The 24,311-nt window shown below is 35.3% G+C and overlaps 1 protein-coding gene and 1 long non-coding RNA gene across 3 annotated transcripts in view; one reads left to right on the top strand and one right to left on the bottom strand.

Annotated features, from left to right (window-relative positions):
* Positions 1–1,464: 1,464 nt before the first annotated feature.
* Positions 1,465–23,833, top strand: MRPS31 (mitochondrial ribosomal protein S31). Of its 2 annotated transcripts, none has more exons than XM_045514093.2 (7): positions 1,465–1,672; positions 4,803–5,087; positions 8,897–9,052; positions 9,808–9,948; positions 12,327–12,406; positions 15,705–15,848; positions 23,527–23,833. In XM_045514093.2, exons 1-7 carry the CDS (start codon positions 1,548–1,550, stop codon positions 23,754–23,756), a joined length of 1,161 nt encoding a protein of 386 aa, XP_045370049.2. In that variant the 5' UTR covers positions 1,465–1,547; the 3' UTR covers positions 23,757–23,833. The 2 variants fall into 2 exon arrangements, with proteins under 2 accessions (XP_045370049.2, XP_010949761.2); XM_010951459.3 differs by having other exon boundaries at positions 1,466–1,672; positions 8,894–9,052.
* LOC105066185 (uncharacterized) overlaps positions 9,131–24,311 on the bottom strand; it is a 46,751-nt gene continuing 31,570 nt past the window's right edge. The window contains exon 3 of the long non-coding RNA XR_006723507.2: positions 9,131–10,085. This is a non-coding gene — a long non-coding RNA (uncharacterized LOC105066185). The remainder of the gene's footprint in view (positions 10,086–24,311) is intronic.

Here is a 24,311-nt window from a genome sequence, read left to right as displayed (position 1 = left end):
TAATAAGCCATTAAGTTTTGGAGTGATCTGTTATGTAGCAATTGATAACCAGAATATAGAATGATTTTTTTTTTCATTTTCATGGAAGGCTTGTTGAGCTAATTAGTGTAGAATTTCATGAGACATTTAGGACAAAGTCACTGATGTATATCAGGACCTACTTCAGCTGATTTGATTCCTCTTGCCAAAGGTACATTGTTCTAGAAAGTGCATTTCGACAGAGCACTGGGAAGGAAGAAAGTAACAGATGAATCAATGCCAGAATAGGAGGAGGAAAAACAGTTTCTTTTAGACTATGTTTTGTTACTTCCATAAATGACTGCCCTGGACAATTTGCACAAGTTATGGTTTTTCTAAGGACAGTTCTATTTTTTTCTTAGAATGTATTGAAGTCCTTTTGTGGTTTAATTTGTAGCCAATTGGAACTAGTCTATTAATTATCTTTATTGTGGTCATCATTTCATGATGTATTTAAGTCAAATGATTATGCTGCACCCCTTAAACTTATACAGTGCTAGATGTCAATTATATTTCAATAAAACTGGAAGAAAAACAAACACCCCTCACCGCCAAAAAGAGAGCATTACTTGCAGGCAGAATAAAAAAATAAAATAAATAAATAAAAAGGAAAGTATCCCGAGTGTACTGTGTTCAGTGTTGTCCAAAACGTTCTGTCAGTGCTAGAGGATCTTAGAAAGATCTGCTCAATGGCCCAATGTAAGCTGTGTTTTCAGCAGCTCAAAAAAAAAAAAAAAAAAACCTCCACCAACCCTGACTGTTTTTTGAAGTAGCAGGGAAAATGTTGATGTCAATATTCAACTGACAGTGTGGAATTCTAAGCTCGAAGTTGCCATGTGACCTACCAGCCGGCATTTTCCCCGGGGTTTATGCTCATGCCCCTCCTGATGTGAGAATCCCTGATCTCTTCTGGGTCACTGTTCACTGCTTTCATAAAGGGCAGGAAAAAGCCAAGTCTTTCTCTTGCATCCTTTAATCTCTAAAGCCATTTTTAAGATGTGAAACATGTATGTCATGTTTTGACTCCACGTCAGGAACAGACTGAAAAGAAACAAAACTCATCGGACAGCATGTCCTATGGTGATTTTTTTTTTTTTTTTTTTAACTTCCTTGGTGGCCATGGATAGTTTTGAGAATATGATGGACACTGAGATCTTTTTCCCCAAATGCCACACAGTAGGGTCAATTCTGCGCTTCATCATACCGGTCCCATTAGCAGAATTTGCACAGTTGATCGCTCCCTCCACTCAGCTCTGTGGTCCGGGGCCCGCCTGCACCCCTGCACCCTCGCTGACCTCAGTTGACTTCACCTCGGGGACTAGAATCGCCGAGGGGAGGAGTCGCTAGGAGGCAGCGGGCTCCGCCCCGGCCGCGGGCGAGCCCGGAACACAGTTACCGGCTCCTGTTTTCCTTCGGAACACAAAGGGAGAGGAGCACGTCAGCTGGAAACGGAAGCGAGAGTAGGGGGGCGTGTTTAGCAGAGGACGCACCGTCCCCGTTGGGTTTTCAGTTCAGTGTGTTTCTCCGCGATGTTTCCAAGAGTCTCGGCGGTCTTACCTCTTCGCCCTCTTCCCCGCCTCTCTTTGTGCTCCGGAGGCCCGGAGGCATCGGCGGCTGCGGTCGTGGTACTCGGTTCTCCGCACAGAACGTTCAGGTACCGCGTTTCAGCGCTGTTGGCCTCGCAGATCTTCAGGCAACCCCTGTCCCCCTCCCTGTACATTCAGTTATCTTTCTCCGGCTTTCTGGGGTCCATGGTTTGACCCACGGGATCTTAGAAGCCGTTGTTTTAAATCTGAGGAAAGGGAAATCCCAGAAAGTTAAAATGACTTGTCCAAGGTCGTAGGGTGCGTGGGTAACAGCTCCGGTGACAGGCCTGGTCCGCTGCCCTGTGCTCTGCTGCATACCGCGCTGCATCCCTTTTGCCACGGCTCCCCTTTTATCCAGGTTCCAGAAACGAAGTTTAGTTTTTTTTTTTTTTTATCTATCTATCTATCTATCTATCTATCTATCTATCTATCTATCTATCTATCTATCTATGTAATCTATCTACTTATCTTCCCCAAACTATGATGGTCTCATTCCTCCCTCCATTTATTCTTTAGTTCCTTATTGAAAGTGCTTTACCGTGTGCCAGCACTGGGGTTAAGTCCAGAATAACAGTCCTACCATCACGGAGCTTGTAGTTCCACCAAGTAGGCAATTCAGGTATAGTGGAGTAATAGCTGGAATAGTGTAGGTAGCACAAAATGCTACAGAATTACTTGAACAAGTACTTGCTGTGCGAGCAAATAGGGACGCCTAACCATAGTAAGAGAGGTTCAGAGTATCGTTTCTGGAAAAGGAGTCTGATAAAATCTAAAGGGGAACCAAGGGTTGGAGTCAGCCAGGCAAGAAAAAGATTTACTGCATACTCGGTGTTGGTATTTATTTTCTGAGAATTCTCATGATTATGAAAACTTGATTCTACTGAAGATGTATTCCATGCAGATTGGGTTGGGGCCAGTTTGGTTAAGTACAACCCTGAAGTAGGTTAGTAGCAGTGGGGGTGGCAAGAAGTAACTGGATGGAGGAGAAGAATTGCACAGATGAAATTGCTGGAACTTAACATATGATGAGTTAAGTAGTCAGAGAAAGCAAAGATTTCAACTGGCTGCCTTGACGAATTAGGGTACTGTTAAGGGAAGAATGAGGAGCAACTTTGAGAAAGCTTTTAAAATATATAATAGTTTTTTGAATACAGAAACACCTATTTGTGGTAAGAGGCCCATTCAACACAAAAGAGTGAAATATGGGAAAGCCAGTCTGAGAGGCCAGCTCTTGAATGTGGTTTTGGATGTGCTGAGGAGATGTTGTCAGTGGAAACAAGGCCAGGTGGGAGGTTAGGGCTAGAGTTTATTATTTTACTGCTATGAAGTAACTTCCTATACTTGATTTTCCTGGTATAAGTATAGATTATTTTCTGTAGTACTAGAGCAATCTCAGAAGGGAACATGGGAGTATGGGTTATATATGAGATTCATTCTCTGATTGCCACCTTTCTGTTTTAATACCTGTAATATTAATTAACTTTCACAGGTGCACTTTCCTAAATTCAGTTGTACCATATTTTGAATATTATAAGGGTCCTGTGTACTGATTATAAAGATAAGTGCTATGAAGTTGGTTTTCATTCTAATTTTTAAGTGTCTAATGTATTAGTCTCTGACATTTTTATAAGCAGATCAAATAGTTTGTTTCAGTATTTTTGAAAATAGCCGTTTTCTGATTAAATGCAGATCCTTGGGCCTGAGTCCAACTGTGAATCTCAGGAATCCATGGTTTGAATAAGCTCCTTGGATGATTAATATGACCTGTAAAGGTTAAAAATTACTACTTGAACCTTTCTGAGCAGCAGTTTCTTCTTCTTTAATATGGGAATAATAAAACCTATGAAACCTGTCCTATAAAAATCGTAAGGATTAAATGACATGGGTAACAGCTACTCAGATGTGGTTCTCTGATGGCATCAGCATTAGTTGGGAACTTAGAAATGCAGACTGAGTCCTTCCCCAAAGCCTGAATCAGAATTCCTTGGTAAAACTGAATAATCTGTGTTTTAACAAGTCTTCTAGGTAGTTGTTGTGCATATTAGTTTGAGAAACAGTGCTGTAGCCTGTTAGCTTCATAAAGATAGGGATCATGAAATTCTTATTTACTAAATATTGTCAATGCCTACTATAGTGCCCAGCACAGAATAGATATTCACTATATTTAATAAATGACTTTTTATACATTATACCTCTTACAAAGCTAACACAGTCATTAGTTTTTAAAGTTCTTCAATATCAACTATCAAAAGGTTTTTAAGGCACAAAATAAAATTGGATATGTGGGTTACTTTAGAATTGAGAAATCTTTTACATGAGTTTGAAATAGATGTGATCATTTGTATTGTTCTTTTTCACAAATGTATATAAAGAAGAAAGCAGAATGACAACTCTAGCTACTGAATATTCTTTTTTTTCTGTTCCATTTTAGCTTAGTTTACAAATGGTGATTGGTTAAATGGCATGTAGCTCAATGAGAAAGTTAAATAGATCAGAATCACACCCAGGAATTTTTTTTTTGAAGAAAGTAGCTTTTTTATTGATATAAATTTCTTTACTTTCATGTTGTTTAATTATGACTTTTTATAACTATTATTTTATCACGTTAAGAGCAAGGATTTGGCAATCTGTCAGTTTCAGGTTTGAGAATAATAAATTGAAATTTATTGACCACGTCAGTGTTTTGCAATTTTTTAAATGTCATGGACACACAGACAATGATATTTGTACCAAACTTTGAGTTAAATGGAAGGAGGTACCAGACAAGAGCACCAGCAGCCTGGGCCTCGCCTGGCCTCGCCTGGCCACCCCAAGCACTAGGTGGTCAATACCTCAGCACAGCTGTAACTCATTTGTGGCTCACCAGTGTGTCTTAGGCCTTAGTGATCTCTGAGTTACATGACCTTAGGTAAGTACTTCACCTCTCTGGTTTCCAGTTTCCTTATCTGCAAAATAGAGATAATACGTACCTTTGGAGTCGATGTGGGTGTGAGAAAATGTATATAAAATGTTGCACAAGACTAGGCACACAGTATATGTTCAAAAGATATTAAATTGCTGTCCTTATGGTTGTTAACAACAATAATAAGCAAAAAGGAAGGATTTGAATTGAAAAAATTTTAAAACACATGGAAGCAGCATTTGGAGCCCTAACTATTATTTTGCATAGTATAACTATTTTTTCTTTAATCCTTCTAGGACAAAAAATAATATCCAAAGATATTTTGGTACTAACAGCATGATCTATAGCAAGAAAGATGAGAAGTCTGTTCCAACCCATGAGACTTCCAAGGAGACAGAGAGCCAAGAGAGCGTAAAGGAGACTACGAAGAAAGACTTGCTAAATATTATTAAGGGCATGAAAGTTGACTTAAGCACAGTAAATGTACAAACAACAAAGCCACCCAACAGAAGGCAACTTAAAAGTTTGGAGGCTACAATTGGCAGACCTCAAAAAGCTCCTGTAGATGCCCCCCAAAAGAGGTAAATTAATTGCAATCTGAATGTTTTTCTTTGAAATTCATTTTGAAACTTTTTCTTTTAGGAAAAATAAATTGAGAGTACATTGGAGATACAGAATTAATGAAGACTATCAGTTTGTACACACAGAGACTCTAATAATTACTTGAGAAATACTATTGTTCTGTATTTAAATAAGAAAGGGATATCTGTATATAGTCTAGAGAGAAAAGAGTAGGGGTCTAATTGAGAATTCCACATATTCTTTATGTATTTGTCAGTGTTATCAACTGCCTTTTAATTGCTTCTTTAAGCTATTAATTAACAAATTATTTACATCCTAATTTGAAGGTGTCTCTGAAGGACTTGTTTATTTGAAATTTTTATTTAAAAAATTCCACCTAGGATAGAATTTTAGCATGTTGATTACAGCTGTTTTATATGACTTCCTTTGACCAGTAATTACCAGGGTTCTCAGCTTTTGTTGTTTCCTTAAAGGATTGCAATTACTTGTGTTTATCAAAAGAGTATTATATTTTACTGATTCTAAATGTGATCAGTGATATTTTAGCATTGTGTTGTAGTTTAAATGACAGTATTTTGTTTTAGTGATACATAAATAATGATATGTTGACATCATTGATTCAAGTAATAAGATATGTGGCTTTAAGATCCCCAGCTCTGACTTCTCTTAGCAGAATAAACAGATAATATAGATTCCTATTTCCCAGAATGACTTAACATTTTTATGGAACTTCTTGGTTTCTACATTGTATCTTATGGTGTCTATGATATTCATAAGTATGGTATTCTACATTGTATCGTATGGTAACTACCTCTGGAAAGCATAATTGAGTGATAGAGAGTAAACTAATTCAAACAGTGAGTGCCCATAATAGGTACCTCCTCCTATTTTTTAGAAACAAAATAGAACAAAATACATATATGTGTATAGAATTAGGTAATACACAAACATACATACTTTTGAAGAGTTAGAGTTTTTTTTTTCACATCTCAGACCCATTGTGCTTTTTATTATAATTATACAGTGTAATTAACTTAATGAAATGGTTAAAATGAGTTGATTGTTTTGCAGAGATTCAGTAGCAGTCATTTAAAAAATTCCTTTCCAATTAGGTATGAATGAGACAAACATAAAAATCTAGGAAATTCTGCACTCAGATTGCTTTGTAAGCATTTTAAGTTCTTGCTCCATGTTTCCACTTTAAAGAAACCAAAATTGGCTATGTTGGAGGGTGTACTATGGGTGTGGTGTATATGTAAAGATGTACCTTGGAATTTCTATCAGTGGTCCTATGTTTAAAGAAGAGGCTTTGGCCTTACATCAAAAGATTGGTGAATGAGTTACATTTGTTTTGATTTTTAAAAAATATACCTTATAGTGATACCCCTTTCCCACTTTTTTTGAGGGATCCTGGATGCACAGAATTAGGTTAATCATCATCTTTGATTCATGATATACTGTCATCATTGCTGTACTGTCATCCACGCATGGCCTGCTGTTAGTTTCTTTACTTGTATTATATTTTAAACCCCTTATTGATGTAGTTATTGATGATTGATGACTGCATAATAATTGCCCCAAAATTTAGCAGCATGAAACAACCATTTTTTATGCTTACGGATTCTGTGGGTCAGCAGTTTGGACAGAGCACAATGGAGAAGGCTAATCTCTGCTCCATGATGTCTACGGCCTCAGTTGGAAGACTTCGAAGTTCAGGGACTAGAATCATCTGAAGGTTTGCTCACTCAGTCTGGCAGTTGGTGCTGGCTGTTAGCTGACACCTTAGCCAGGACTGTTGGCAGAAACAACTGGATGTGGCCTCTCTATGTGGCCTGGGCTTTCTCACTGCATGGTGGCTGGGTTCCAGGAGTGAGTGTCCTGAGAGAAAAGGAGCCCCAAGGAATTTGTATTGTTTTTATGACCTAGCCTTGGAATCAGATTGGACACCACCACTTTTATCCATGTGCCACACTGATTTATGAACGGTTCTTGCTTTTTATCATAGCAGCTGCTGAAAAACCAAAGATTTCGCAAAGAATGATATCATCGAAAGAAATGCATTTGTCTAATGTTAAAACTGTGAACCTTGAGTTAGTAGTTCACACAGTCACTGACAGATGTGGCTAGTATTTCCCTGTGGTGCTCCAGGGTGCCCTAGGGCACAGTTCAGGAACCAGGGTCCTGGTTTACACTGAGCTCCTTGTTAGAGGCTCTGGGACCACACCTTTAAGTTTCTTAGAATTCCGGATTTCTGTTTGAAAGGGACTCTGAGGCACCATCATAAATCTTTGTAAGACCTTAACAAAGGGTTTTACAGTCATGTCCATGGCTTTATCTTTAGACCATGTTTTCCTGACACTGCCCTGGATTTGATCTCTGTTCAGAAGCCATTTCTAAATTTTAGCATCATTTGCCATCTGGAAGGGCTAAGAATGACAAGTGTTTTATTTTTGATCCCAGCAAGTTTTGGCTCCTTTATGTGTAAGAGTTCTTTCTTACCTCTCTCTGAGAACCCAGGAGGCACCCTCATTTCTCTGTCAGGAAGTCTCCTTAGCTAGATCGTCCAGTTCACTGAGTATACCTCCTATTTTCCACGTTACTCAAGCGGTGGTGTCCCTTTTCCTCCAGCTTCCAGTAGCACTGATTTTCCTACAGCCCTCACTCCCAGCTTCCTTGAGGGCCACCAGGCTCTAACAGTCTCTTTGAGGCTCAACCTCGGGGATTTGGGAACTTGGATTTGCATGTTAGACATCAGATCCTAAGATAGAAAACCAGGGAGATAGAGTAGAACAATAATTTGGATCCTACTCATTGAGATGGCAATTCTCATTGAGTTGAAAAAATGTAACTTTTCTATCTGGCATATGTTTCTCTTAACGTACCCTAATTCACTGAAGATTAGCCTATTTTTTAGCTTTTGGAAAATTTAAAAGATAAAGTAACCAGAATCCTAAAATGAACCCTTTTATACCTGTCACCCAGCTTCAATAATACCACATTTTGCCTTCTTGTATCATCTATACCTTCATCCACTTTCCGTCTCCCACTCAGTGATAATTTATGGGGTTTTTTTTCCAGGTAAAATTTATATACACTTAAGTGTACAAATCTTGGCTGTAGGATTTTGACAAATGGATGTGCCCATGTAACCCACATACTTTCCAAGGTGCAGAACATTTCTCATTTTCATCTTCCCCATCAGTAACCTTCTGTCCTAAGGCAACCACTGTTCTGATTTTTTTCAACTTAGACTAATTCAGCTTCTTCTAGAACATGATGTAAGTGGAATCATACAATATATACTTTTTAAAATCCAGCTTCTTCCATACAGTTTCATCCACATTGTGGCATGAGCTGAGTAATATTCCATTGTATGGGTATATCACAGTTCTAATGGTAGACCTTTGGGTTATTTCCAGTTTGGGGATATTATGAATGAAGTTTGTACAAATAGGTTTAGCCACTTTTATGTTTACTTGTAATGTGTATTGTTTTTAAAATAAAATGGCATCTAAAGATCCACTGATTTATCATTTTTGAGGCTGATCCCTCACCCCTCCACTTTTGTATATTGTTCTGAGTTACTACTGTGCTTCAGCAAGGATCCATTAACTTTAACCGTGAACATTTTAAAGTTTATAGAAAACTGATTCCTGATATTAAAGAATTCTTGGCTTTGTCAGAAATTGAATGATACTTTTTGGACTACAGACAAAAAGTTTTCTCCTGAGAAATCATTTTACTTTCCACCAAACTAAAGTAATGCCTATTTTTTCTCTCCTTTGTTTTCTGTGTTCTCTTTCAGAAGTGAGTCCCTGAGCCCTGAGTTGGTGGCGGCCGCGTCTGCTGTTGCAGACTCTCTCCCTTTTGACAAGCAGACAACCAAGTTGGAGCTGCTCAAGCAGCTACAGCAGCATGAGGAAGCCTCACGGGCACAGAAAGATGGAGAAAGACCTAAAATTAGGTTAGTGAATCAAGTGATCATGTCAGTGATGCTGATATCTCAAAATAGGCCGTTTCCATGTGAGTGATGAGTACGATACATAATATATTCATTTATATATAAAATATGCCTCATAAGTATTAGCAATTTGATTTCTTTTAAAAGTCATATGTTAAATAACATTACAGTTTTAAAAGACCAAGTCAGTGGTTAAACTTGTTTTGAGAAGTTCCATCATTTCTTGTCCCTGAAAAAAGAAATGGTAAATTCAGTAAAGTTACTACAAATAAATATGTAAAAACAGAATAAGACAGTTTCTCTGAGAAGGTTTTTTTTTTTCCAGTTAAATAATGTGCTGGTTTTATGCACAGTATGATCACTTATTTTATTTGTACTTGAACAAATACAGGGCAACAAATAAACATGGCTAAATTTCAACTTTAATATAGTTTTTAAATCTAGGTGATAGGTATACAGACATTGATAGTATGTCAACTTCTCAGGATGTTTGACAGTTTTTCACAAGGGACACTTTTCATTGTGTTTTAAATGAACATTTCTGAAGAACACCTTTAAAACACAGAAGGCAACATCAATCTTAGTGGTCTGTGGTGTTAATATGCAACCTACAATCTTTTATTTAAACATGACTTTTTATTCACTATTAGTGCATAGAAGTAAAATAAAGATTAAGTGATATGAATCTCATGTTTAAGAAGTTTATTACTTTTCTGTAGCTAAAATTTCTAATACATTTGACCTTTTTCTTATTTCAGTTTCAGTAACATCATATCAGATATGAAAGTAGCCAAGTCTGCCACAGCAAGAACTAGTACCAGACCAGTGCATCAGATTCAGTTTGATGAAGGAACTGATGATTTTGTTGGCCAGGAGAAGGCCGCCGATCTTAGAAAAAGGTATTCAGGGCTCCGCCTTGGTTTTGTTTGCTTAACTGTGGATTTACTTGATTGCTGTGCATTTGTTGCTGATGGGTATCTGAGCCTCCTGGATGCATTTGTATCGGTCTGTCTCCTTACCCTCCATGTACTGTTTCCTAGAGAGGAAAGATGTACTGGGTTTAGCAGGGCTACATTTTTTTATACCATAAATCAAAATGGGTCCTGCCTCACATTTTCCCACAGTGAATAAAGTCTCCTGATTTAGAGTAAGTGGAGCTGACTGAATCCTGAACAAATGAATATTTTGCAAGAAGCATTCTTTTTCATTCTGATGTGTGGCTAACTGTATGTTCGTGTACCCTTTTTATCTCGCTATGTAATCATCTTTCTTCATACCTTAGAGAAATAACTCAATATCAACAAAAAGAAGGAAGAGCCAATATAATACCTTAAAGTGCTGGATTATTTGTGGTAATCTGAATTTGGTAATCTGCAGTTCTTAAAGATGCCAAGCCACGTCTCATATACTATTTTATAAAAGAAAGCTGTATGTATTTACATAAAGTTTCTGTTCTTTCTCTCCTTCAAACCTATAAAGTGATAGTTAGGGAGGGGGAAGCAAATCTTTAGCACGGTCTGACAAACACTAACCAAACCTTATAGCGGGATGTGCTTAAAATTGTAGTATTTTCTATGTGTTGTGTATTCCATAGATTTTGTTTTATGTATAATGTCAGGAACCTGAGTTAGCTCCTTCCGGTTGGAAAAGATGGTCAGCAGTTACCAAAGGAAGTTCAAGAGGTTACAGTGACTTTGGAAGATTATTTGAATTACAAATTTAAAGTGATTTTTGTGTTATGATATTATTGAATAAAGTAGAATGTGTACTTGGAGTTTAACTTAAGATTCCTCAAAAATATTTAACTTTCATCTTCTTTGAATCAGTCTTCTTTGAAATGATGCCATGCAACTATATCAGAATGCTATATGATTTTTAATGATTTGAGCTGTCATCACAAGTTAAAAGGTGGCAAGGGCAAAGCTAAAAAGTATGGAAGGGGTTTATGCGCATATAATAATCGCATTGAAAAGCTGACTAATGGACTCTAGAATAAAGGGAAGCAATGGTGAGATACCAGGTTGTTGACCCTGCTCTGACTTGCGACAGCCAGAGACAATCCAGGCCTGGACTGATCACCAAAAATATATCCTCCACTGATCCTTCAGTTAGAGACAGAAAGCTGTGAGTCCCGAGCACTGGCTTCGGGGTCACAGTGGGCTGCACTGTGCATGTGACTGATTCTGTGACTGGGACACGCTCCATAGCCCCGTCAGCCTGCTTCTGCATCTCTGAAATGCTGAAAGTGAAACCTAGCTGAAGTGGCTTTCTTGAGGAACAGAAATGGGTAAACAGTATATAGTAGATACACAGCAAATGTCCTTTCTCTTCCCTTCTCGTTAGTACATTACTCTTTTAAAATTCCATACTTCGGCTAATTATTCCCTCTTGACTGTGAGTTACTTTAATCCATCACCCTGTTGACCTGACACACAGTTGAGGGAATGCCGGGTGGGGAGAAGAGTAAAGCACTGAGGATGGTTCTGCAGCCTTTGTTTATAGACGCTTGGGGACCTGTGAGAGGAAAGCTTCCGTGATTTGAGATCACTGTATTTAATTTTAATGTGGTATTTAAAAGGAATTTGATGTAGAAAAGAATTCAGAATTATTTTGAAAACTAACCCTCCAGTTTATAAGCTAGCATTTAATCTGCCAGTAAATTTGTTCAAGTAAGAATGTGAATTGATGCATAAAGCAGTTGATTAAAACATACAAGGAAAAGTTACCTATTAACTCTCTGACATTAATTTCAAGTTAATTAAAAATAGCTATGTAAAGATGGTTAATCATTATTTTAAAATTACAGAATGATAGCTTTGTAAGTGGGAATGTTTTGATTTTTCTATGCAGTCTTTTATAACTTGTAATTAAACATGCAGTGTTTTTTACCCTTAAAGTAAGACAAATGTTGACTTTAACAACTTCCAATTTAGCATATTTTGATCGCTTTCCACAACATCAAGTTTTCTAAAACCTTAATATGAAATGGGTGAAATAAAAATTATGGCAAATTAAGCTAATCTTTTCAGTTAGGTATTTTGGAAATTAAACTGTTATAATTGCTTTGTTGTATTATGATGTAAAAATTCAGGTGCATTTGTCCCTGTTTGTTAGTTATCAGTCCTGAAGACATGTCAATTTTCTTAAAATGTCTAGTGTGGAGCAATGTAATTGTTTTTCATTTTTACATTGAATATTTCATATAAAAATTTTCTCCTCATAAATAATTTTTGTTAACCATGTATAAAAATATTCATTAAAATAATTTTTTTTTCAGTTTTAGGAAAAATATATTCAAGGGGAAGAGACTTAATATTTTTGACCCCAAGGCAGTAACCGAAGAGGCACCTGAAACAGGTTTGTCAAGAAAATAACACTGTTTCTCAGGTGTAAAAACATTCTATCTCTCAAAAATGTCCTTCACGTTTTGATTGCATAATAATCAGGTATTTTAATATTCTATCCTGTCTTTAACCTGGATCCTACTTATTAACATAGTTGTTGACATTGCTAGCCTCGGTCAGATTTCCGCCTTGAAGTATTGCAGACCATGAGACAATGCGATTTAAGTACTAGCAGCTGCGTGGACATTAGTGATCACATAGTGTTTGCACCACACCTCTGTGCTGTTACGTGAGGATAAATTGTGGTGTCTGCCCTAAGGCAGCTGACTATCTAGAAGAGGAGAGAGCATTTGTAGAAGTAACTAACTGAAGTGATTTGATGATTGTTTAGAAGACAGGAAGAAGAGAATTCAGGGAATATATTTAGCAGACTTGTGTTTTTTTCTTAACAAACTCAGTTGTTTTTTTTTTTATTGAAATATAGTCAGTTTACAATGCGTCAATTTCTGGTGTACAGCATAATGTTTCAATCTTACATGTACATATATTCATTTTCATATTCTTTTTCATTATAGGTTACTACAAGATATTGAATATAGCTCCCTATGCTATGCAGAAGAAACTTGTTTATCTATTTATATATAGTCATTAGTATTTGCAAATCTTGAATTCCCAATTTATCCTATCCCACCCCCTTTCACCTCAGTAACCATAAGATTGTTTAGTATGTCTCTGAGTCTGTTTCTGTTTTGTAGATAAATTCACTAGTGAACACACTTAGTCTTTGTTCTCTATATTCTTCCCCCTTTCTTTGGGCAAGAAATCAAATCCTTCAGATTCACTGTTTTAAGACTAGTTAAAAGAGAAATAAGAATGTCTTATTGCTTGACATTAAATTTAGTTTACTGATAAAATAAATGATACTCCATACAGATGGTCTCAGCTTATAAGTGACACTAATTTCTAAAGATTGTAACTTAGCTTTTTGGACTTTGGTAGAAATAATTTTTTTTAATTTATTTATATTTATTTATTTATTTTGGGGGGTAATTAGGTTTACTTATTTATTTTTTAGAGGAGGTACTGGGGATTAAACCCACAACTTTGTGCATTCTAGGCATGTGCTCTACTACTTGAGCTATACCCTCCCCCAAAATAATTTTATATTTGATATTTAAGTTCTTAGGCCATCTTGCAGTGGCTCATTTAATCTTTCTATCAGTTTCTTATAAAAACATCTGCTTTTCCTACTATTCAATAAACTCCTTGATGTTAGGGGCTAGGTCTCAATGATTTTTGTATACCCAGTAGCACCTAGCCAAGTGGCTTATAGATAACAGGAATAGTTACCTTAAATCCTTTAAATCCTTTTTTAAACTAATTGAGCTATAAAATGTATATCCATACAGGAAAGGAGTTATTTCACTCAGTGTCTGTTCATTTAAACTGAAGGTGAAGCTAAGAGAACAGCTCCCTCCTTGTATGGTGACAACTGCATTCTGTCCTGTATGATGAAAAGGAAATACAAACGCACAGGCGTGAAGAATGGATCACCTCTCCCCTGTTGAAGTGGCAGCTGTTAAGCTTGCCTCGGGAAGGGAGTTTGTTGTCAGGGCAGCTGCTGTTGTGCACCTAATAATGAACAGCCAGAAAAGGCACTTGCATTCTTGAAGGAGCCAGCATGCTTTTTTAAATCAGAAATCTTATTCCTAAAACTGAAATTAGCTGGCAAGGAGGTACTGAAGTTGTATTTATTTATAAAACAATATAAAATGCACAGATTTATGTAAATTTACTCTAATGAAGGTACTATTTTAATGAGCTATACTTGGATGAGTCTGAAGAATGTCTTTGTTCCCAATGAAATACAAGAATAACAACGAAGTGCAAACTTAAATTTAGTGTTTTTTCACTGCTTCCCCCAACCATGTGAAATAATGCCTGACATGTAGTTGGCATTCAATAATTGTTCATTAACTGGATGAATGAGTTCTCCTGTCCCACGATTCCCACATTTTGCTCCCCACTGAGTTCTTACCACTGCGCAGAGAGTATTGTCTTAGACCCTACTGCTTATCCTGGAGTAAACTAGAGCTGAGAGGCAGTATAGCTTAATGGAAAGAGTTTTGGTTTGGGTAGATCTTGATTATTCAAATTTGGATTCTGCTGTACTAACCTCTCTGAGTCTCCCTTTCCCCACCTATAAAATGGGGCTAATACATACATCTCAAGGACTAAATGAGGTAATACAATTAAAGTGTCAGGGACAGTGCTTAGAACACAGTGGACATTCAGTAAATAGTTGCAGCTGTTAAGGATGATGATGATGATGATGATGATGATGATCATGGGAAAGAGAAGTTCAGCAGTGTCCCGTGAATAAATTTTAAAAACGTAACCATGATAATTAAGTTATTGTACAGTTATGATTACTCTGTAAATGTGGCTAATTATAGCCTAACTGCTGGGATCTTTATATCAGATGTTCAGGGCCAACATTCTTCATATTCAGCAGTCAGTCTGTGGTCGGCATGACATACATGAGCCTCCATGTACAGGTCTTTGTATGGACATGTTCTCTTTTGGGTAAAACATCTTGGAGTAAAATGGCTGTATGATAAGTGTATTTTTTAAGTTCTTAAGTTCTTAGTTTACCTTTCCACCAGCAATGATTGGTGGGAATATGACTCATTCTTTAAGGATGTCTTAAATTTCCAAAGGAAATAAATGATTGAAACGTGATGATTTTGGTAGTAAGCTAACATTACATTACCTTACTCATAGAGTTGGTTGTGAGGATTGAATGAACTAATGTTTAAAAAGTATTTAGCACAGAGTAAGTGCCCAGTATCCATTAGTAGTATTATCATTATCATTCTTATTATGTTAATTTAACTTCTTTGGTCTTTATTAGTAGCACATTAGTGACTGACCTTGACAGACTGAAAATAAACAGGCTGGACTTTAAAGATCAAAATCTGTATGTTAATATAAAAAATATTCAGTCATAAAAATATCCTTAAACAAAACAGACATTTCTTTTTTCCTTTCCAGTAGAGGGGGCAGTGAGATAGGGGTTGATTACCTCGCATTGTAGTAAGACAAAAGTGAGGTTTGCAATTATTGTGGTTGTAGTCTTTATTATTTTTGTTTCAATTTTATCTATCAGTAAGTGACTTTCATTATACACTGTTTAATTATAAGCTTCAAGATCTGACAAAATATTACCAATTCAGAAGGGATGATAACATTTTTAAAAAGAAAGGTATTTACATGGAACTGTGCTTATTTTGAATGTTCTGATTCTACAGAGGCAGGACCTTCTCTTTGGGATATAGAATTTGCTAAGCAGTTAGCTGCAGTCACTGAACAACCCTTTCAGAATGGTTTTGAAGAGATGATCCAGTGGACAAAAGAGGGGAAATTGTGGGAGTTCCCAATAAACAATGAAGCAGGTAAGTCTTAACATCAAAGGTTCATACAGCTCAGTGATTGAGATTTGATCTGGCAGATTCTCAGTTGTAGATTCTAGATATATACATGAATTTCAAAACTTTGTGTAAACATGTTTGTGGTGTCCTGAAAGAAATCTGACAGTGTTTTTAAAAAGAATGCTGGAATTTCACTTAATTCTAGTTATTTATTTAGGAAAATTAAGAAGTAAAATTATATGGCAGAAATACGTCATGAATGCCTGTGACATAAAGTGTGGAGAACTACAAACAATGATAGCTTTCTACTTGCTAAGCAGGAAATTACCTGGTAAAACTTCTAGTACATTAAATACTGGTTATGAGGTCATGCTTAAGTTTCGGAGAACATTACAACTCTTCAAGTCTTATGCTGGTATCTTTTACTCATAAAACCATTGCATTAATGAGGCACACATTTCTTGTACTCAGAGCCATTCAAAGCGAAAATGTTGGGAGGCTTTGAAATTCTTTGGGACTCTCTGGCTGCATACCTAGATGCTTTGAACCAGTGATAAAATATTACCTACTTTCCTGGAGATTTTTCTGGAGATGTTACCTCTTACTCAGTCAAAAGGAAAACAGTATTACTGTGTTGTTTTTTTTTTTTTTTTATGACACCCATGATGTCATCAGCTAAACATTCCATTGAATTTTATAGATGTATTTTCAATTAGAAGAGATTAATTTACTTTTATGGTAAGATTAGCTAGAGGTTGCAAATACCTCAGGAAGTCTTAGGAAAATGTAGCCCATATTTTAACCTTTGTAGTGTTATGCTGAACTGTAATATTTCAATTTTTGACAGCCTTTCATTTGTTTGGATTGATAAGTGGAATGGAAGCTTAAATATCAGAAATAGTCTTATATTTTCATAAAGCATTATTTTGTATAGGAAAATTTTAGAGGCTTACAAATCCTTTAGTAAATTCTTATTTTGCTTATTTGTATGGTATGTTCAGTAATACATATAGCAGCCTATGTTTCATCTATTACATAACATATTTTTTAAAGTATTGTGGCTTCTACACTCTCAAAGATATCGAGATAATGTTTAAAAAAAAAAAAGGACTTTTATTTGTGTGAACCTGAGTACAGCTCTCAGCTCTGTCCATTATTAGCCATTTGCCTTTGAGGAAATCCTTTAACCTCCTAAGCCTTAGTTTCTTCATCTATAAAATTAAAGAAACCTCATTGGAAGAATGTAAGAATTAAATCGGATAGTTATTGAGTTGCTCAGCACAGTTCTTGGCATATAATATATGGGAATAAATGTTAGTCCCTTTCCCTTCCTGTATGATAATAGAATTTTAAAAGTAGCAAGCAAACTAACAAATAAAATGTATGATATTAAGGGAAGACTTTGTTCCATATTTGATGAAACTTGGGTGTTCCAGGTCCTCATGATTAAAAACATGGTTTTAAAACCCAATATTAAGGTAGAATATGTGACTTTATTTAGGAGAGTGAAGTGTGGTGGTTAGGAGTTCAAGTTCCTGAGTGAGTCTTAATCTCTCCAAGCCTCACTTCCCCATCTGTAAACTGGTAGGAATAATAATAGCACTCATTTTATGGGATTCTTCTGAGAAGCAACTAGGATTATCCAAGTACAGCATCTTCACCGTCATCAGCTCTGTTTCTACAACAGTGCTGTGAAGGGATTTGTTGTTATAACTATTTTCTGTTCTCTACTATAATATTTATAAATCTTAAAATATTCATGAGGATATTATGTATATTCTAGGAACCATCAAATAGGATAATAGGAAAGCATGAATTGGGGGTACATTGTCATCAACAGTAAAACATTTAAGTTCATCAAAATCTTGAGTGTCCAAACTCCAAAGGGATTTATCTTAGATTTGACCTGGTTTTTGAGAAAGTGTAATTTCTTAAAAAAAAAAAAAAAGAAACCCATGTTTTCTGGTCAGGTCGGGGAGATGAATGTGACAAGTGTCCATATACGCTGTACGTATTATTGATGCTTCAGGGTCGGAGAGGGAGGTATCTCATTTCCAGCTCCTCAAGGCAATTGTTATCTGAATGAAAAACAGGAAAGGAACTGTGGAAACTTTCTCTCTTTGAGCACTCCCCTCAGTACACACTTTGAGGACTGGCGTTAGAACCTAGAGCCTCCACCGTTCAGTAATATTCTTTTATGTTTCTTAAATTTTAAGATTAATAAAATATCATGCTCTCTCTCCTGATAATTAGCTTCATGAAGATTTACTTTGATGCTTTTGGGAAAAGGTGTTTTGTTTTATAGTTAGGGCCTCACCATGTCAGTTGGGAACATAATACTGAAAATGACAAAATGGCATGTCCTGTGTTTACAATTTACTTCCTAGTGTTTTGTTTTTCTGTTTTATAAAAAATTTCAGTTTGTTGTTTTGCCACTTAAAAATGTAAAAGTTGTTTTTCCAATTTGAAGTAGCTTTTTGTCAGTTTTTGTTTTAAGACCTGGTTTTCCGCTTCTGTTGTGCTTTGCCAGCCTGGAGATTTACAAGAGCTGTTAGGTGGAATTGTTCCCAGTTAAGATTTTGTAGTATTTGTTATATATTGGATTGATAATAAAATTTTTATTTTAGCTTTGGTTCTAACTGAATTTAATCACATTTTTACCACTACCCAGTGAATAGAGTCTTGCTCTCGAATATTCATTAGCCATACGTATGCCACCAAGTTGCAGGGGTTTTTGAGATGTTCTCCAAGAATAATTGTCGGTTTAAAGGCTTCTGCGGGTGAAAAAGCTCAGTCATGGATGCCAGTCACACTTCTGTTTTTATTCTTCAGTTGGTTTAAACTTGTTCACTAATGTATTATCCTCTGCTATAGGATATCTGGAATGTGTGCTATAATATGAGCTAGCAAGAATAGTTATAAAATTCAAAATTACCATACAACTCTAAAGAGGGCTCTGTTAATGTGGGAGAGTATGGTGTGGAGAAAATCAGGGCTGATAAAAGATGATTAGGTGTGTGTTGTCTGAAACAGTCTGTTGCTTGTTTGAGATGGTGGCCTATGGACAAGAGCCTCAAAGTACTGACAGGAAAAGAATTAATAGTTTTGACAAAATAGAAGTGGAAACAAGTCAAAATGAAAGTGACTGAATTTGCTTCAGTGCTGTAATATACTCGTGTCAAAAATAATTGGTCATTGCTGTTAACTAAATTTTACCCCTTATTTGCTGTACCATATTTTTAGCTGTATTCAGGATCTAATTATATTTAGTAACATTTAAAGCAGAATTAGACAGATTTAACCTGTGTTACTTTAGTTGATTGAACACCATGTGGGATTTTCTTCCTGTATTTAATTTTCCATTCTTATTTTCTCATTATTATATTGTGTTTCTTATGTTTATTAAAAATATTTTAAATTAAGAAATAAATATATGAAAGTTTCCTTGCAAAAAAGTTAAATAATATGGAAGAACAGAGAAAATACTTTACCCCTCAGTTCACTACCCCTTTCCTGAAACCACCATGGTCAATAGTTTGGTATGTATCTTCACAGACCACCTTAAATGGTCGTTATACATTTATCTGTTGTTTTGTTTTGGTCTGTATGGGACCACACTATTTATTTTACCATTTTCCTTTGATGGATGGTGCTGTAGTAAATCCTTTTATACATGTCCTTCTGTACATGTCTGAGTACTTTTAGTTCTCAGAAGGGTCAAGCATATTTTAAATTGCAATAAATATTGACACATTCTTTTCTAAAAAGATAACCGGTTCACCCTCCAAACAGATACGAACATCCTATTTCTTCACACCTTACCTGATGCTGACTATGTTTTAATCTTTCAAATGTTCAGGGCATCTGTGGTATCGTTGATGTTTTTGTTTGCAATTCCTTAATTGCTAACCAGATTATGCATCTTTTTGAATGTTTATTTGCTATTTCATACTTGTTCTCTGACTTACCTCCTCATATCCTTTGACCTTTTCTGTTGAGTTGTTTTATCAGTTTGTAGCAACTTGATACGATATAAACTTTGATTCTTCAACTGTTACTTAGTGGGAAATAACTGTCTCTTCTTTCTAAGTTATTTTGATTTTTTAAATCGTAATAAGCTTATAGTTTAAAATAAAGCTTATAATATAAAGCAATTATTTTTGTCACTTAATACAGCCTGTTCTAGAGCCAATGTCTTTCAATCTTTTAGCTATATTTTATTTTTGACATTTCTAAATTACATGCTTTAATTGCTACACATTTTAGATATTTTCTAGTGAGTGTGTCTCCCCTCATCGTCTCAGTATAAATATATCACAATTTTTGTTAGATTTGTATTCATTGTTTATATTAGTATGACTGTAATATTCGTAAGTTTAAGAAAGATGATCCTTGGTGAGGGATTTTATTCGTTTAAATCGTTGTTCTAGGCAATATTGAGTCCTTTAATCTGGGAACTTTATTTTTCAGTTCTGGAGAAATTTTAACTTATAAACCCCCCACACCCACCATCTTTTGTTTGTTTGTTGGGGGAGGAGGGTAATTAGGTTTATTTATTTATTTATTTTTAAGTGGAGGTACTGAGCTATACCCTCCCCCCTCCACCGTTTTTGAATTTTTGTTATTCTTGATGTTAGATTTTTTCTTGTAAAAACGATACAGAACAATAAAGATACAGAACAGTTCTATCACTGCAAGGGTTTCTCTTATACCCTCTTTATAACTACATCCACTGCCTCCCTTTCTTAGCCCCTGGTTCCTGGCACTCACTAAATCCATTCTGTTTCTATAATTGTGTCAGAAATATATATGCAGTCAAACACTATGTAATCTTTGGGGGTTGACTTTTTCTTTTTTCTCCACTCAGCATGATTAATTCTCTGGAGATGTATCCAAATTGCTACCTGTATCAGGAGGGTTTTTTGTTGTTGTTTTTAATTGCTGAGTAATATTCCATGGTTTGAATGTACCTTATAGTTTGTTGAACCATTCACTTGATAAAAGACATCTGGGTTGTTACTAGCTTTTGGCTGTTACAGTAAAGGTGCTGTAAATATTCATGTACAGGTTTCTGTATGAATACAAATTTCCATTTCCCTGGGATAAATACCCAGGAGTGCAGTCGTTAGGTTGTATGGTACTTACAAGTTTAGTTTTTAAAGAAACTTCCAAGTTGTGTTCCAGAGTGGCTATACCATTTTATATTCCCACCAGCATTGTATGAATGATCTAGTTTCTCATTCTCACCAGCATTTATGTTATTTTTTCTTGGAGGTGTGTTCACATTCTGATGGGTGTGTATTGATATTTCACTGTGGTTTTAATCTTCATTTTCCTAATGGCTAATGAGGTTGAACATCTTTTTCATGTGTGTGTTTGCCATCTGTATCTTCAGTGAAATGTCTCTTTTGTCTGTTTTCTACTTGGATTGTCTGGGTTTTTACTGTTAATGTTTTGAGTTTTTAAAAAATATATTGCAGATACTTGTCCTTTGATGAATATATGGTTTGCAAATATTTCTCCCAGCCTATAACTTGTCTTTATATCCTTTTAACAGTCATTACAGACCAAGTCTTTAATTTTGATGGGGTCCAATTTTTCCTTTTATGGACCATGCTGTGGATATCAAGTTCTTTGCCTCTAAGTTCATTAGAGATACTGGTTTGTAGTTCTTTCACTCCTTTTTTTGGTGATTCTCTGTTTATGTGGTTTTTTAACAAGTTTAATACCGGCCTCATAAAATGTATTGGGAAGCATCCCTTCTTCTAGTTTCTGGAAGAGACTGTGTAAGATTGGTATTAATTCTTCTTTAAATGTTTAAGACCTTTTATTTATTTTTACTGAAGTATGCTTGATTTACAGTGTTTATTTGAGAGCTTTTAAGTTACACATTTCTTTAATAGTTATAGGATTATTCAGGTTATCTGTTTTATTTTGATTTGAGTTTTGGTAGTTCAGTGGATTACTTTTAAGTTGTCCATTTTTTCCAAGTTGTTGAATTTGTGAGTGTAAAGTTGTTTGTAGTATTCCTTTATATCCTTTTAATGATCTCATGGTTTATAATGATAACCCTCTTTTCATTCCTAATGTAGTTGGTGTGTACCTTCTTTTTTCTTTATTAAGACTTGCTAAAGATGTATCAATTTTTCTGATTTTTTTTTTTAAGAATGTGGTATTGGTTTCATTGACTTTTCTCTATTTTCCGTTTTCAGTTTATTGATTTCTGGTGTTATCTCTATTGTTGCCTTCCTTTTGCTTGCTTTGGGGTTATTTTGCTCTTCTTTTACTAGGCTCTTAAACTGGGAGCTTAGATTCTTGATTTGAGACTTTTCCTTTTATGTATGACATGTAGTGCTGTGTATTTCCCTCTCAGTACTGTGTCAACTGTGTTCCACAAATTTTGATTTGTTGTATTTTCATTCAATTCTATGTTTTTTTTAAATTTCTTTTGAGATTTCCTTTATGACCATGAATTATTTATATTAATCTCCAACTGTTTGAAGATTTTCCTGTCATCTTCCTGTTACTGATTTCTATTTTGATTCCTTTATGATCAGAACATACTATGTATTATTTCAGTTATTTGAAATGTGTTGAAGTTTGTTTTGTGAGCCAGGATATGGTTAAATTGGGCAAATGTTCCATGGATGCTTGAAAAGAATTTGTATTTTGTAGTAGTTTGGGAGAGTATTCTGTAGATGCCAATGTGATCCTGTTGGTTGATGTTGTTCAGTTCTTCTGTGTCTTTGCTAATTTCTAAAGTTCTTGCAATTGCTGACAGTGGGATATGGAAACCTCCAACTATAATTGTGAATTTCTCGATTTCTCTTATTTCTATCAATTTTTCTTTCATGTATTTAGAAACTCTTGTTTGGTGCATACATAATTCAGACTGCTGTGTCTTCTTTGTGAGTCAATCTTTTTATTATGTAATGTTCCTCTTGCTCCCTAGTAACTTTCTTTGCTCTAAAGTCTACTTTGTCTGATATTCTTATAGCCACTCGTGCATTTTTTTTTTTTTTAAGATTCATGTTAGCAAGATATGTCCTCCGTCCTTTTCCTTTCAACCTACCTGTGTTATAGGTATTTGAAGTGAGTGTCTGGTAGATAGCATATAATTGGATCGTGTTTTTCTGTGCCAATCTCTTTTGATTGTTTGTTTAGACTATTTACATTTAAAGTAATTATTGATGTATTGGGCCTTAAGTCTCCCACTTTATTGTTTGTTCTCTGTTCATTTTCTCTGTTTCTCACTCTTCTGTCCTTTCTTGGCTTCCTGTGGGCTGCTGAAATATATCTTAGGATTCTATCTTACTTTGTTTATATGTTTTTAGTGTAGTTTGTATAGTTTTCTTAGTGGTTTCTTTAGATAGTAAAATACTCATTACCAGTAATCGCTGCTACATTTTGAACATTTATAGTATGCTAAGCATTGTAAAAGAGCTTTATAAGCTTTGTGTCTATTTAATCTTTACAAAAATCCCATGACGGAGGTGCTGTTTTAATACTTGCTTTATGCCTCAGGAAATTGATGCTCAGAGAAGTTAATTAATTTGCCCAATCACATGGCTGTTAAGTCGGTGAGCAAACCTGACTCCAAAGTTTGTGCCTTTAACTGTAATACTGTATTACCTCATTAAGGTTGATTTTATAGTGTAGGTTTTACATTCAAAATTTTAATATATTTTGTATCATTTCCTAGGTTTTGATGATGATGGTTCAGAATTTCATGAACATATATTTCTGGATAAATACTTAGAAGATTTTCCAAAACAAGGACCAATTCGCCATTTCATGGAGCTGGTGACCTGTGGCCTTTCCAAAAATCCGTATCTGAGTGTTAAACAGAAGGTTGAACACATAGAGTGGTTTAGAAATTATTTTAATGAAAAACGGGACATTCTAAAAGAAAGTGGCATACAGTTCAATTGAAGATCATGGACATTTTTATTTCAGGCTGTTGGAGATTCATATTATAACTAAATAAAATTTTACTGAAAGTTTTCCTATATTGTGTTCTTTATTGCATCTGATTTGAATGGTGTTAAATTATTTAAAAGTATATACAGTGGTAACTGAAAAATACTCCTGCATGGAAAAAAATTACCAGCTTTTATGGATTCAACTAGTAATTCTAAAAACAAAACAAAACAAAATTTAGAGTTAGTAATAAGTTTAGGACAACTTCCTCTAATCCTTTTCTTTTCATTCAGTGACCATACTTCTTTGAAATACAATAGTTAGCCATATATGATGACATCAAGAGGGTTAAAACAGTTGAGATTATTTACAAATTTATATACATAAACTATGTTTACATATATATATATAGTTTCTGTATTTGTATATATATGTATATTTTTCACACTAAATTAATATCCCTTGCCTCAGTATGGGGCACTATAGTGAAATAACCTTGTAGAAATAAAAGGCTTATACTAACCCCCTCTAGTACTTTAGGTCATCATGCCAAAGTTAAAACTATTT

The sequence above is a fragment of the Camelus bactrianus genome, chromosome 14, assembly GCF_048773025.1.
Source record: "Camelus bactrianus isolate YW-2024 breed Bactrian camel chromosome 14, ASM4877302v1, whole genome shotgun sequence".
Lineage (NCBI taxonomy): Eukaryota > Metazoa > Chordata > Mammalia > Artiodactyla > Camelidae > Camelus > Camelus bactrianus.
This window is presented reverse-complemented; position numbering and strand designations above follow the sequence as displayed.

What these genes read in the sequence shown, in the direction of transcription:
- MRPS31 (XM_010951459.3), top strand. Translation starts at nt 1,548, where the DNA reads ATGTTTCCAAGAGTCTCGGCGGTCTTACCTCTTCGCCCTCTTCCCCGC. An exon ending in TCTCCGCACAGAACGTTCAG is followed by an intron (nt 1,673 to 4,802) that starts GTACCGCGTTTC and finishes TAATCCTTCTAG; the next exon opens with GACAAAAAATAATATCCAAA. An exon ending in CGAAGAGGCACCTGAAACAG is followed by an intron (nt 12,407 to 15,704) that starts GTTTGTCAAGAA and finishes CTGATTCTACAG; the next exon opens with AGGCAGGACCTTCTCTTTGG.